This window comes from Mus caroli, unplaced genomic scaffold (assembly GCF_978045245.1).
Source record: "Mus caroli unplaced genomic scaffold, Mus_caroli_1 scaffold_6, whole genome shotgun sequence".
Lineage (NCBI taxonomy): Eukaryota > Metazoa > Chordata > Mammalia > Rodentia > Muridae > Mus > Mus caroli.
In genome coordinates this window covers 106501989-106516764 of record NW_028227261.1, presented here as the reverse complement: position 1 = coordinate 106516764, position 14776 = coordinate 106501989, and the positions used below count along the sequence as shown (strand labels likewise).

The window sequence follows — 14776 nt, the reverse complement described above, 5'->3', positions numbered from 1 at the left end:
TTTGTAGTGAAACACTACTAATGCCATGAAGGTTAGTAGAGATGTCATATCTACTAGGCTGTACTTCCTGGTAGAACCTTTGCTGTTCACAAGGTACAAAAAAAAAAAGGGGTTGGGGAGTTTATTTATCACTTTAGTCAGAGGAGTTAATGGTCTTAAGGTTTATTTAAATGTATAGCCAGTAATAAGGTTTTACAACACACACACACACACACAGAGAAAGCACTGTACATGTTTGTGAGAGTTCATAGTCAAGGATAGGCACTAAGGTACAAGCTGAAATAAATGAATTGCAGAAGTTGTAGAAATTAAGAGTTCTTTCCTGACAGTCATTCCTTGAGTTGATTTGTAGTGTTCTCAGAGTTGTAAATTAACAACAAGGTTTTCCATGGAAAAGAAAGGACACCTTTGAGCCGGGCAGTGGTGGTGCTGCCTTTAATCCCAGCACTTGGGAGGCAGAGGCAGACGGATTTCTGAGTTCGAGGCCAGCCTGGTCTACAGAGTGAGTTCCAGGACAGCCAGGGCTACACAGAGAAACCCTGTCTCGAAAAAAACAAAAAAGAAAGGACACCTTTCTTGTAACCAAGACACATGCGTAGTTTGGTTTCAAGTGAGATGGAAATGGCCTAATCATTTCTTTTTGAACTGACAGAAATCTTTCGTTTGCTTAAAATGCCAAATACTTCTCATCGCTATTTTTCTTAGATAATGCATTTTGTATTATAATCTCTTTTTTATTTATTTAATCTCTTTATTATAATCGTTTGTACCGATTTCACTGAATCTTCTCTAGATTATATAGCTTAAGATCTTTAGTATGTGCACTATTAGAGCTCTGCTTAGATCCCATCTGACACTGATCAAAAAGTTACATGGAATTTAAAGTGAAAAAAGGCCGTAGGTTGATTTATTTATCTTGATTGAAGTGAAAATTAAAAAAAATTAAACATTTGAAAAGATTGGCTCTTCACTATAATGATATAAAATGTACTCTGCCTGATGATTTTATTCTTTAAGATACAAAACATAGACACCACATGCATACAGATGGCACTAAGACAGGAAGGTGAGAAGGGAAGTATTGGAGATTCCAGACAGAGGAGAAGGGGCCTTGGGTTGGGTATGATTAAGATATAATATCGTATGGGCTGGAGAGATGGCTCAGAGGTTAAGAGCACTGACTGTGCTTCCAGTGGTCCTGAATTCAATTCCCAGTAACCACATGGTGGCTCACAACCGTCTGTAATGATGGTGTGTCTGAAGGCAGTGATAGTGTACTCACGTATATTAAATAAATAAATATTTAAAAAATATGTTATTGCCTCAAAATAAATAAAAATATTATTTTAAGAGGTATAATTATAAAAAACCTGAGCCTATCTAGGCAATGTGACACACAAATATATAGATATAGATATATTCAAATATATATTCAAACATCAAGTTTAGAATTGAAAAGTAATCAGTATGAATTCTGATAAGTCTTCGTGCTGTCTTTTGTTCGCTGACTGTGCCCTTCCTGATTAGTTTAAAGCAAGTTTTTTTTTTTTTTTTAAGAATGAAGTATTCGTTAACTTTGAAAATATACTAATCACACCATTTTATAAAATATCATTCGTTTTTAGACTTGGCTGGGAAAACAAAAAGAACTGGGAAGGAGATGGGAATTAATATAGTTTCATAATGAGTAACTTGGGTGTAGACCAGGTCAGTCATGTCACTTCAGAGCATGCCTGCAAGCCTTCAGAGCCTGCTGTTGTCTGCCACATGAAGTCTCTTCCTGCTCACCTGCAGTGCCTTTTGCTCTTGTGCTTCCGTGGCTTGCCCTTGGCCCTCTGACAGCGCCCGGCTGCTGGCTGTAGCTCGGCTGTGTTCCTTCTCCCGTGAGGTGCTTGCTAATGGGGCCGTCTCCATCTAGTGTTTATATTCCCCTCTTCTTTGCCTGATGATCCCACCTTTTCCAGAAAGTCTGACCTACCTGCCATATCAAGCCAAATTAGAACTCCCTCTGAACTTCATCTCTGTTCTCTCTAATGTGGTCTACCCGTCTTTTATGATCGCCTTTTTATGTCTTCTAGAATGCAAGCTCTTTGAGAGTTGTACTCTGTACTGTCCACATTTTCATCCTTCATGCAGACAACACATAATGTTGAACTATGTGTTTCAACTCGTCACTCGGACTAATGGGATGGCTTAGGTAAAAGCTCTTGCCACCAAGACCTGAGTCTGATCATGTAGGAGAGAACCTTCTATTCCATGACGTTGTCCTCTGACTTTCACATGTGCATCATGGCACAGGCAAAAGCATGTGCACACACACTAAATAAGATATAATTTTAAAAAAATAATCAATGATGGCAGGTGTTTTGAGCTTAAGTAGACTGAGCAGAGCTTCCTATATCCTCTCTGCATCTCCACTGTTGCCACTCTAAGGTGAAGATTTTCATTTCGCACTGGATATATTGTTAAAGCCTCCCAGCTCACTTTTCACTCCGGTTTTCTCCCCTGCCAACTTCATCCTTAAGATGTTCTTCACACTGTGGCTAAGGTCTGACTGTGGCACCTTGCAGCTTCCCAGCAGTCTCTGGCTCCTCTTTAGAGCTCGTTACTGATCCCAGGAGAAAGACACAGCTCTTGGAAACGTTCTGCAATGCCCTGTAATAATCTCACCTTAGACAGTCAGCCTCAGCCTTTGCTTTCTTCCCCCCACAGTCGTGCATCAGCTAGACTGCACATCTTTCAGCTTCAGGCCTCTGCACACATTGTTCTCCTTGTTGGTACACACTCTGGGCATCGCACCCCACTCCACCTGTCTGGTTTTCTCTCCTCTCAGGCTTCAGCCTCAGAAGCCCTGACTACCGTCTCCGTCTGCACAAGTCAGGATTTGATGTCTGTCCTACCCTTCCGTAGCACTTCCACTCACCTGTGCCAGAGTCTTGTCAGATAATGCTTACTGAACTTGACAGTTCATGCCTATACCACAGGCTCCGTCGAGCTCTCCTCATGATGTGACAGTAGCAGTGGCAGCAGCAGGGACAGAGTCTATGCAAAGTAAGCAGCAGGCTTACTGTATAAGCAGGAACAGCAAGTCTCCAAACCAGGATTCTAACACCTATCTTTTCAATCAGACCCACAGTGCTAATAGCCCTGTGGTATTGCCACTACAGGCTTAGTTTTATAGCCTACTGTTGTGTCTCTGTTAGGTGTGCAACAAATGTCAATTTTATGGATGAAAGATTGGTAAAACTAGCATGAAGACCCAGAAAGACTTAAAGGTCAATGTTTGTGGTGCAAACTGCTTTGTAATTATAGTAATACTTAGTAAATAGTTTTGAGGGTTGAAAGCTTTTTAAAAACTAGAAAAGTAGAAGAAACCATGCAAGTATGTGAAGGAAGAGTGACTCTAAGCACATGTCCAAAAATACTCACATGGCAAATGTGCTCACTGCTGATGACATTGTCACCAAGAAAGACTGATGGTAATTGCTACAAACATATAACTACATCTACTTACCCCAGAGTCCCCTTCCACTGAGCTAAACCTCAACCTACTTTCCTACTTTAAAATTAGGTATTTGTACGCCGGGTGGTGAGGCAGGTGGATTTCTGAGTTCGAGGCCAGCCTGGTCTGCAAAGTGAGTTCCAGGACAGCCAGAGCTATACAGAAAAACCCTGTCTTGGAAAAAAAAAAAAGTTAGGTATTTGTGTGTGTGTGTGTGTGTGTGTGTGTGTGTGTGTGTGTGTGTGTGTGTATGAGAGAGAGAGAGAGAGAGCAAGCTGTGGTGTTATGTGTGTATATGTGTGTGTGATGTGTAAGATTGTGTGTGTGTGATGTGTATGTGTGATGTGTAAGATGTGTGTGTGTGAGATGTGTGAGTTGTGTGTGTGTGTGAGATGTGGTGTGGTGTGAGGTGTGAGTTGTGTGTGTGTGTGAGATGTGGTGTGGTGTGAGGTGTGAGTTGTGTGTGTGTGTGTGTGAGATGTGGTGTGGTATGTGTGTGTGTGTATGTGTGTGTGTGAGGTGTGAGTTGTGTGTGTGCAAGATGTGGTGTGGTGTGTATGTGTGTGTGTGTGTGAGATGTGGTGTGGTGTGAAGTGTGAGTTGTGTGTGTGTGTGAGATGTGGTGTGGTATGTGTGTGTGTATGTGTGTGTGTGAGGTGTGAGTTGTGTGTGTGCAAGATGTGGTGTGGTATGTATGTGTGTGTGTGTGTGTGTGAGATGTGGTGTGGTATGTGTGTGTGTGTGAGGTGTGAGTTGTGTGTGTGTGTGAGATGTGGTGTGGTGTGTGTGTGTGTGTGAGTTGTGTGTGTGTGTGAGATGTGGTGTGGTATGTGTGTGTGTGATTGAAGTGTGAGTTGTGTGTGTGTGTGTGAGATGTGGTGTGGTATGTGTGTGTGTGTGTGAGGTGTGAGTTGTGTGTGTGCGAGATGTGGTGTGGTGTGTATGTGTGTGTATGTGTGTGTGTGAGATGTGGTGTGGTGTGTGTGTGTGTGAGGTATGAGTTGTGTGTGTGTGTGAAATGTGGTGTGGTATGTATGAAGGTGAGAGGACAATTTTGTCCTGTATGATATCTCCCTTATCTGTCTGTGGGTTCCAAGATTGAACTCAGGTTGTCAGCTTTGCTGCAGGTGCTTTACCTGCGGAGCCATCTCGCCTGTCCTTCATTTCTGCTTCTGACACCTGTTGTGTCATCCTTATTACTAAGATAGCTAAGTCCAAGCCTAAGGATTATTTAGCAGCAGAACATGTTATATCTGTAGCTGCTGCTGTGTCCAGTGGAATGCTGGCTAGGGGTAGTAGTTCCTGTTGCCACCTCTTCCACTTCTAACCCTTTCACTCCAGTCATGCAGAGCGTGTGTGTATAGTCTTGCTCAGCATCTTTGCACCTACTCACTTAGAGAATAGGCTGCCCAAGGGTACATAATGCTATTTTCACATGTTGTTTTCACATTTATTTACTTTTAGCCTGAACTGAATTACATGCATTCTGTATATCAGTTGTCTTGTGGAGCCAGTTTGTGGTCTGTCCTTTCTAAGAAGCAAACTCTAACCAGGTCTGTGTCCATCTAGGAGTGCTCCACACTGGGGAGGCCGAAGCTGCTTCTCAGAGTCTGACTCAGATATATGCCTTGCCTGAAATTCCTCAAGACCAAAATGCTGCTGAGTCCTGGGAAACCTTAGAAGCGGTATGTTTAATATGTGTGTGTGTGTGTGCATATGTATGCATGCATGCATGTATGGGTAACTGTGAGCTATAAAAATAAGTAATTTCCTCTTTCTCTTTCTCTCTTTCTCCTTTAAGGACTTAATTGAGCTGAGCCATCTGGTCACTGATATGTCCCTCCTAGTGAGTGTAAGTATGTAACTGAGACTCAGAACTGATCAGTCACTGTCCCTCTGATTAGAAATTCAATAGAAGTAACACGTGTTTAAAACATTTGCTTGTATGTGTATGAGTTTTGCCTACAAGTGTGAATGTGCACTGCTTCTGTGTTCGATGCTCACAGAGGCCAGAAAAGGGCATTGGATGCCCTGAAACCAGAGTTATGGATAGCTGGGTTTGGCTGCTAAATGGGTGCTAGGAACCTAACTTGGGTCTAATGCAAGAGCAGTGAGTGCTCTTAACCACTGAGCCTAGATTATAATTTTAAGAATGGTATTTAACTGTTGTATATAGTCCTTAAATTCTAGATCAAGTCAGTCAATATTATGGAAAAAGTACTTTGCTAGATTCTCTCAGCATTGGATGTCTGACAAAGTTGTTTATAGATATAAATAAAGTCCATTTTCTGCCTTTTGGAATTCCATAGAAGGAAGAAGAAGGCTGGGACTCCCAGACTCAGTTTTCAAGCATGATAACTAAATGCAAAAGTAAGAAATATAGAGAAGCCTCATCAGCTCCAAGAAGAAGCATTGTATTCCAGGGAGGGAGGCATGGTTTATAAAGTAGCAGCATTAAAACTACATCCTCAGAGGTAGCATTAGCATCGTCTAGAAGACTGAGTGAGTGCTCATAGAGAGCACCCCAGGGGCACACCAGAACAGGTGAGCCAGGACAGGACATGGTGAGCTATGTGGACTGTCCCAGAGTGTTAAGTGTGCTGTTACCAAAAGCCTGCAGGACCAGGGGCAAGCAAGGATGGTGAGAGCCAAGTTATGCTGGTACAGAATTTTTTATTGCTTCGAGGACCCGAAGGAGCCTGTTCAGATATGTGATCCAACTAAACTCCCGCTATCCAGTCTGCCTTGGAAAGACTGTTATAATGGTGAAGAGGGGGTCATGGACAGGGTGATTAATTAGGAACAAGCTACAAGAATTTAATCTATAGGTAGAGTGGTAATACCTACTTATATAATGTAAAGGATGCTCACAAGACTCGAGGACCAACCCAGAGGAAGGTGAAGTCAAAGATAGGATACTGTATTCTTTGTTATAAGGCCTGAATGAATCTGTTGTCTTAGATTAGGAAGCACATTGTAGTCTTGGAGGAAAGAGAGATTTTTCTATTATTTTTCTAGATTGTTCTTGTGTTTCCCATAAGAATTATAGAAATTATATGTTATACCTAACATATAAGCGTGTGCATGAATACATGCACATGTGCGAAGCCCTGTGCACTGGCTAGGCTGATTATTTGTTCTTACTAAGTCATGAACTGGGATCCACCTTTCTGAGATATGGCTTCTCTAAGGCCTGGCTTTAAGGTGGAAACTCCTAGGCCACAGCTTCTCAGATTGCAACAGAGGACTCCAGAGCTTGGTACTCTAGTTCTGTACTCTGTTCAGATTCTGAAACACTAACCTTTTGTCTTTTTAACAATTATGGGGTGGGGACACTTGTCTTCTTTCAAAATAAGAGGTTTTCAAGGTTTTGAGACATTTCTTGGATTTTTTGTTTGTTTGTTTGTTTGTTTTGTTTTGTTTGCTGGGTTTGTTTTTTTTTTTTTTTACCTATCTCAAAATATTTTCATTTCTTAGAAGTTTTTCTTCTTCTTTGGTACCAATGAGTTCTAAACTGTCTAGTTGGCTTATTCTTATATTGTCTTATGGATATTTTCTTGAACTGTAATGACTGAAATAGAAGGCAGTAAATTGTTTGAATTATTTCTGATGCTTCTAAATAAAAAAAAAGAGAGAGAGAGAGAGCAAGAGAAACAGAGGCAGAGAGAGACATAGAGACACAGAAAGAGAGAGGGAAAGAAAGAAAATGTTACAAGTCTCTGAATTAGGTGTCTGTTATTATTTTGCAGATGGCAGGGAATGATACATGAATCCCCCAAACATGTGTTGTTTATAATCAAGATCTATCCAGTTATTATAATTAATAATCTCCCAATCTAATGCAGTATACAAAGTCTGTATGCACATGGTTCCATAAATATATGCATTTGCCAAGGTCATCAATCTGTACAAATAAATGCATTTCAATACATGTAAATTATTCATCACTAGAGTTGATTTAAAGAACAAATTAAAGATCTACTTAGCTCTTCTCAAGACATATATTTCTCTTCAAGCGGATAGGTATATGAAAGAAAAAAATAAAGCTTATGGGGGATTATTAGTTGTGTGTTCAGTTATGTTATATAGTAAGCAGTTCTCAACCCCAGTCTAAGAAGGACTTATATAGAAGGTGCCAGTCACAGCCAAAGCCCCATACACATGTCCTGGTTATAATCGCGGGGACATGAGGCACAATGCTGTTTGGCAGAAGCTCAAAGAACTTGATTGTTATTCCCAGAATGAGTTCTTATGATGCATTGCCAAGGATTCACAAACAGACTAAGCAGAGGACACAAGATTGACCACATCCTCTGTTGTTGTCACATGGATGTGACTGTAACTGGGCAAATTAACCATGAAATTGTGGAGCACCTTCTGTACACACAGCTCTATGCTAACCTCAGTAGGATCAAAGGTAATGATACCTCTACATTGTGAATGAAATGCCACAAAATTGTATACTTAAAAGTCATGAAAATGTTAGGTGTATACATAGTTTTCTGTACAACAAAGGATTCACTAAGACACTGGGAGATTACAGTGAACTCCAGTAATATTGAGTGTATTAGTGTCTTATTCAGGGTTTCTATTCCTGCACAAATATCATGACCAAGAAGCAAGTTGGGGAGAAAAGGGTTTTATTCTGCTTACAATTCCACACTGCTGTTCATCGCCAAAGGAAGTCAGGACTGGAACTCAAGCAGGTCAGGGAGCAGGAGCTGATGCAGAGGCCATGGAGGGATGTTCTTTACTGGCTTGCTTCCCCTGGCTTGCTCAGCCTGCTCTCTTACAGAACCCAGGACTACCAGCCCAGAGATGGCACCACCCACAAGGGGCCTTTCCCCCTTGATCACTAATTGAGAAAATGCCTTACAGTTGGATCTCATGGAGGCATTTCCTCAACTGAAGCTCCTTTCTCTCTGATAACTCCAGCTGTGTCAAGTTGACACAAAACCAGCCAGTACAATTAGTATCTACAAGTTACCCTGCTCTGTTGGTACAAGTGTGACCAGCCCTATTTCTATCTAGTCAAGGAGAATTTAAAGAACTTTGGGCCAGAAGTTGGACAAGATGCTACCCTTACTGCTACATCTGTTTTCTTTTTCTCTATGGCTGTTGAAATCCAATTTTGTTCTGGCTGCATTATAATAGGGCTGTAGTGGATTCAGTTAGATTCACTCTTGGATAACTGCTGTGAGCTTTAGCACACACTATTTGACATCAGAAAGCTTTGCATGCCTGATGGGAGGCCTTCCTCAGATGGCATCCTTCATCTTCTCACTCCCATCTGCCTCAGCTGGTCCTGCAACCTTGGTTTGGCTCTTTACCTTAGTCCCCAGCATCATTCCCTTCAGACGGTTCAGTACTGAGTCCCTTCAGTCCCCTTCCACTGCAGTGTCCTGCTTTTTTACCCTGTTTAGGCCAAGATAACTGCAGTCTGCTGGTGTGTCACGTTTCTCTTTTCCTCTAGGCTTTTCTGTCTCTGTGATTGTTTATGATTATAGCTGGAACTTAGGGAGGAGTAAAGGGAAATATCTGCAGTTTGGGCATTGCCCTAAACTCATAGCTTTCCAAGCTCACTGATAAGACTGTACAATAACCTCTCTAAGGAAGAGCTCTGTTGTAAATGGATTTGAGGATGAATTTGTTGAGTGAATTATTGTTGTTTGATATAATAACATGAAATATTGTTTGATGTTGGGCTGACAAGTACCCACAGCAATCATTCAGGAGAAAGTGATTTCTCATTAGTTTTTGATTCATATATCCAATTTGCATTCTTCTCAGCAAGTATTAATTTAATAATTCACATTTTTCTCCTGAGTCTTAAGTGGCCCTAAAACTACTTATACAGATTTAGCTATTTTCAGGACAACAGGGCAATCTAATCCAGCATTTCTTAAAATGAAATTCATAGGCATATTTTTCAAGTTTTGAGAATTTTTCTTCTATAAAATTCGATGTGTATATTAGTTTGATAAACACTGTAGTGTGCCTTATACATAGCTTAGTTCATTGATAAAGGGATGGTGGAAACACTTCTAAGTGCCAAAGAATAAAATGCCACTCAGGGGAGATGGTGAAGACTATCCAGTGTGGGAAGTCTAAGTAGATGAAGACAAACTTAGACAAGTCAAAAGCAAGGAGTCCCTGATCCACCACTGCTGGCAGAAGCCGGTTTCATAAGACTGTGGTAGGTTATACATGTGCAGCTAGCTTGGCCAGGTGTAAAGAGCTAAGAACTCAGTTTTAAATATAGTGTAGTTTGTTATTCTGATTGTGATTGCCAGCTAACTACAGTCGTAGATATCACCAAGCCCTCTTTATTGGTGGGGTAGAATCTGAAGATACAGAGAGTTGGAGGATTGAAGCCAAACTAAAGGAGAGAAGCAGCTAGTTCTGTACAATTGAGGGAAGCCTGTTGAGCCGAGGGAAGGGCTTTCTGCCCTCTGCCTTACTCCGTGTCTGTAGTACCTGCAGATGTGGTCTGCTGCCCTGGGACAAATGGGCTCATCTTGGGCTGGTAGTTACCTGACGTTGAAATAGTGAAATAAGCTTAGGACGGGCATTTTACTGGTAGTCCTTAATCTAATTATTCCAAAGGAATTTTGTAGGGAGAAAATTCGTTATTTTACTATTCTACATTAAACTTTAAAAGTCACTGTGATGGTTTAAATGAAAATGTCCCCAGTAGACTTATATATTCGAATGCTCATTAATCAGGGAGTGGAACTCTTTGAGAGGATTAGAAGGATTAGGAGGTATAGTCTTGTTGGAGGAAGTATATCACTGGGAGTAGGTTTTAAGGTGTCAAAAGCCCATGCCAGGCCCATTCTCTGTCTTTTGGCAATACATACTAATCAAGATGTAACTCTTAGCTAATTATGCAGCACCATTCGTGCCATTATGCTCCCTGCTCCCTGTCACCATGCTTCCTGCCATGGATGATAGGCTAAGCCCTTGAAAGTGTGCAAGCCCCCAGTTAAATGTTTTCCTATATAAGAGTTGCCTGGGTCATGGTGTCTCTTCACAGCAACAGAAGAATGCCTGAGATAGTCATAGTGTTACAGTATCCAAAGTTTTAGGTAGGGGCACAGAAAATATATCTTCCTGATGTCTTCTGGTCACTTGGAGTGTGGATATAGCAATAGCCCTAGCAGACTCCTCCCTCAGCCTGAGGGGGAGGAGCTAGTTATGCTCTACCTGTGAAGATGTAAAAGTTGATTGGGTTTTACTGCCAGTGGCTTATCTGCTAGCATAGATTGTTGCAGGCAAGAGTCCAGGGATCCACCCCATAATCAGCTTCCAAATGCTGACACCATTGCATACACTAGCAAGATTTTGCTGAAAGGACCCAGATATAGCTGTCTCTTGTGAGACTATGCCGGGGCCTAGCAAACACAGAAGTGGATGATCACAGTCAGCTATTGGATGGATCACAGGGCCCCCAATGGAGGAGCTAGAGAAAGTAGCCAAGGAGCTAAAGGGATCTGCAACCCTATAGGTGGAACAATATTATGAACTAACCAGTACCCCGGAGCTCTTGACTCTAGCTGCATATGTATCAAAAAATGGCCTAGTCGGCCATCACTGGAAAGAGAGGCCCATTGGACACAGAAACTTTCTATGCCCCAGTACAGGGGAACGCCAAGGCCAAAAAAATGGGAATGGGTGGGTAGGGAAGTGGGGAGGAGGGTATGGGGGACTTTTGGGATAGCATTGGAAATGTAATTGAGGAAAATACGTAATAAAAAAAAATAAAATTTAAAAAAAAAAAAAAAAAAGAGTGGAAACCTCGGGTGTATCCCAGACAGAAGTAATGCTAAGGTGTCAGGAGGCCAGGCCAGTTGGATACTATTGGGGCTGGAACTTTTGCTTCTGTGGCTAAGAAGAACGCTGACTTAAAGAAACTTTGCTATCATAAAAATTAAAATCCATACATCTATTATCTGAGAACAAGATCATAGGAGCCAAAGCTCACTAAACTTTTTTACTGGAAATATAAGAGTTATCACTTCCTTGGGAAAACCAGGATGGGTGTTTCTGTTCTCCCACTGTGCTTTGCGGATACCTCATTGTATCCTCCTTCTAACTCTGTGAAGAAGAAGCACCTTTGTCCTCGTGAAGTAGATGTAAGTGCTTGGCTCAAGGACATACTAGGGCAGAGCTGGGATTTGAAACAGAATATCCAAACCTAGTTTTTTGTGCCAGTCTTATTATGGATAATAGTGACCTTCAAAGTGTGTAAAATAGGAGGCTGCAGAGATGGCTCAGCAGTTAAGAGTGTGTACTGCTCTTGTAGGAGACCTGAATTTGGTTCCCAGCACCCACAGCTGGTGGCTCACAGCCTCTTATAACTCCAGCTCCAGGAGATCTGATACCCACTTCTGGATTACACACACACAGATAAATATGTGTGTGTGTGTGTGTATTCATATATATGTATATATTTAGTTAGTTAGTTATATACATGTGTGTATGTATATAACTAAATAAGTTGATCTTGATGAGATCCTGTCTCTTGGGTAAGGACAGAGTGCTTGTGACTGAGGTGTCTGTGCAGAGCTCAGTAGCCACTCATGAGTGCCACTGAGGTGGTTTTACACACTAGAGAGGAGAATGGCAGGCCCCAGCCATTCCATTCATCCATCAGAGATCCCAGGAGTCATGGCTGCTGCTGTCTCGGAGCAGGTGTTGCTGTTTTAGCTACCTAAAACAGCTGTATTATTATTGTTGATAGAAAATATTTTAACTTGGACTATATTTTATTTAGTAAAATTTAAGACCTAGATTCCTTCATTGCTCTCTATTACAATCACAAGTGCAAAGATTTCATGCTGGATTACACCGTGTAGTCTCATTCTTACAAAAACAAAACCAACAACAAGAAACCAATTTGTAATTTTGGATCAAGGGCATTTTATTACTAAGGTGAATATCCAAAGAAGACAAGTTATGGACTTTTTTTTGTTATTGTTTGAATTTGTTTTCCTTTTTTTTTTTTTTTTTTTTGTTATCAAGCCCAACTTGACATGTAAATGCTTAAATGCTTATTTGGATTTTTTTCCTCCTACAAAGTAGGTTCATTTGGAGAATAACATGTTTGTATGTTTGAATGAATTCCAGTGTGAGGTGCTTTTTGCTATGAAGGTGCCACCCTTTTATTACCTAATCATTAAGTCCCCCTCTTTTTTCCTGAAAGTGAATTTGTACTTTCGACATGGTTTATCAGATGCTATTAATGAACCACTATTAAGACTGCAAGGCTGCAGTCCCTGGGGCCTGATTACAGGAATTAAAATAGTGTGTGTTGGCTTCCCACTGCTCCCCAGCAGGACCCCTCACTCATAATTCCTTTGCATCTAGTCTCAGCAGGAGAAGATTGACAGCATTGCAGACCATGTCAACAGTGCCGCTGTGAATGTTGAAGAGGGAACCAAAAACTTGCAGAAGGTAAGATTCCGCTCCTGCTGGCAAATCAATGGTACTCCGGCTCCCAGGAATCTCTAGTATTAACCCAATTGATCTGCTCTCTTCAGTGTTGAGGGAACCAGCAATTAAGGAAATAAGGAAGAAATGACACATAGGTAGTGTAAGAAATCAATGGCTGTAATATTTTACTCCCAGATTCATTCTATCATGAGAGAATTTTTTTCTCAAAAGAGAATGAATTGTGGCCTCACTCTGGGGGATTTAGTTGTCTGAAGGAATATCTGCAGCGGCCTAGGGAGAAGAGAGAGCAGTCCATTAATCCAGGCAGAAGCAAAGTCCGAGCCTGCTGCAGCACTGGAGGAGTGGGAGCATCTATTATCCATCTGATGGGACTTTCAGCCCAGGTGCCCACTGTGGAACAGCCTCTGTGCTGAACCACAGCTTTGCTGGGAGCCAGTGGCTGCTGGAGCTGTTTAAACAAGCCAGCCAGATAGAGGATTGAGTAGTTTGCATGTAAAGTCATTTTGTATAGTCCAATCTGGAGCACACCTCCTGCCTCCTTCAGGTCTGTGGTCTGGAGCACTGGCAGTACCTGTGGAATACATTCACACACACACCCTCCAAGAATAATCTCTGAGCTTAATTATGAACCTAGAGTTAAAGAGGCATTGCCAGGAGTAATGAGAGGAAAACGCACATCACCACAGGCAGATTTTCTCAACTCAATTTCTAAATTGAATTTTTTTTTTTTTTTACAGGCTGCAAAATACAAGCTGGCAGCTCTGCCTGTGGCAGGTGCACTCATCGGAGGAGTGGTAGGGGGTCCCATCGGCCTCCTCGCAGGCTTCAAAGTGGCAGGAATTGCAGCTGCACTTGGTGGTGGGGTGTTAGGCTTCACAGGTGGAAAATTGATACAAAGAAGGAAACAGAAAATGATGGAGAAGCTCACTTCCAGCTGTCCAGATCTCCCTAGCCAAAGTGACAAAAAACGCAGTTAAAGCCCAAGCTTCCAGCTGCTGCTGTGCACCGACCTAAGGAGCAGTTGCTGTTGTTGGAAGTGTTAGGAAGTGGCTCTCCCTGTCCATGCAGTGTTGAACCACCATGAGTGGATGTGTTTGTTAGCTGGGTGTTAATGGAGATTTTAGAGGTGGAGGAGCCTGGCCAGAGGGTATCTGTCAGGTCAAGTTTAAAGACTGCCAAAGAGCAAAGGTTAGGCCTGGAAATGTGAAAACAGGATCCATAACTAAGGATCTAAGATGTGTAGACATGTAGTGGACACCTGAGGTCAGTGTATTTGTTGATTATTTCTTCCTATAGGGAGGAACAGGATGGGAGTTCAGGAGTCTTTCTGTCAGGTAGGGATGTTGCTGCTCAAAAGGGGGCACGGGTGAACTACTTGTGGACTTGAGGGCTGTTGTACTTAGACCCATCTGTATTTTCTGGGGAAGGAAATTAACACTATAAAATAGAAAGAGAAGCCCATTTTCTCTTTACAGTTTCTTCATTGTGACACGGGTGTTTTTTCTGAAGTCTTTCCTGCCTCTCCAGATAAGGAGTACAGAACCTCACATGCTAGACCCACTAAACCAGCCACCAAGCCCGTTTGCAGCGGGTGATTCTGATAACTATCTACTCTACTCTCCTGAATCCTACCCATGTTCTAAGGGTTTTTCTCGTAATCTGCCTTTTTATATAGTTTTCCACTTCTAGCTACCCCTACCTGTAATCTCTATAATCTCTTTAGTTGAAAAAAGAAAATTTAAATATTTCCAACATTATTTGGGTTAAGGGGTGTGAGAGTACAAGATCATATCACAGGGCACTTTAGAAGGGGCTGGC

The 14776-nt window shown here is 41.8% G+C and overlaps 1 protein-coding gene across 2 annotated transcripts in view; it reads left to right on the top strand.

Annotated features, from left to right (window-relative positions):
- Positions 1–14447, top strand: part of Stx17 (syntaxin 17) — a 50779-nt gene extending 36332 nt beyond the window's left edge. For both annotated transcript variants that reach the window (XM_021160570.2, XM_021160571.3), the window contains exons 5-8: positions 5072–5187; positions 5304–5354; positions 12872–12958; positions 13696–14447. In XM_021160570.2, coding sequence (XP_021016229.1) covers positions 5072–5187; positions 5304–5354; positions 12872–12958; positions 13696–13935 — 494 coding nt within the window. In that variant the 3' untranslated portion in view covers positions 13936–14447. The remainder of the gene's footprint in view (positions 1–5071; positions 5188–5303; positions 5355–12871; positions 12959–13695) is intronic.
- The last annotated feature ends 329 nt before the right edge of the window (positions 14448–14776 follow it).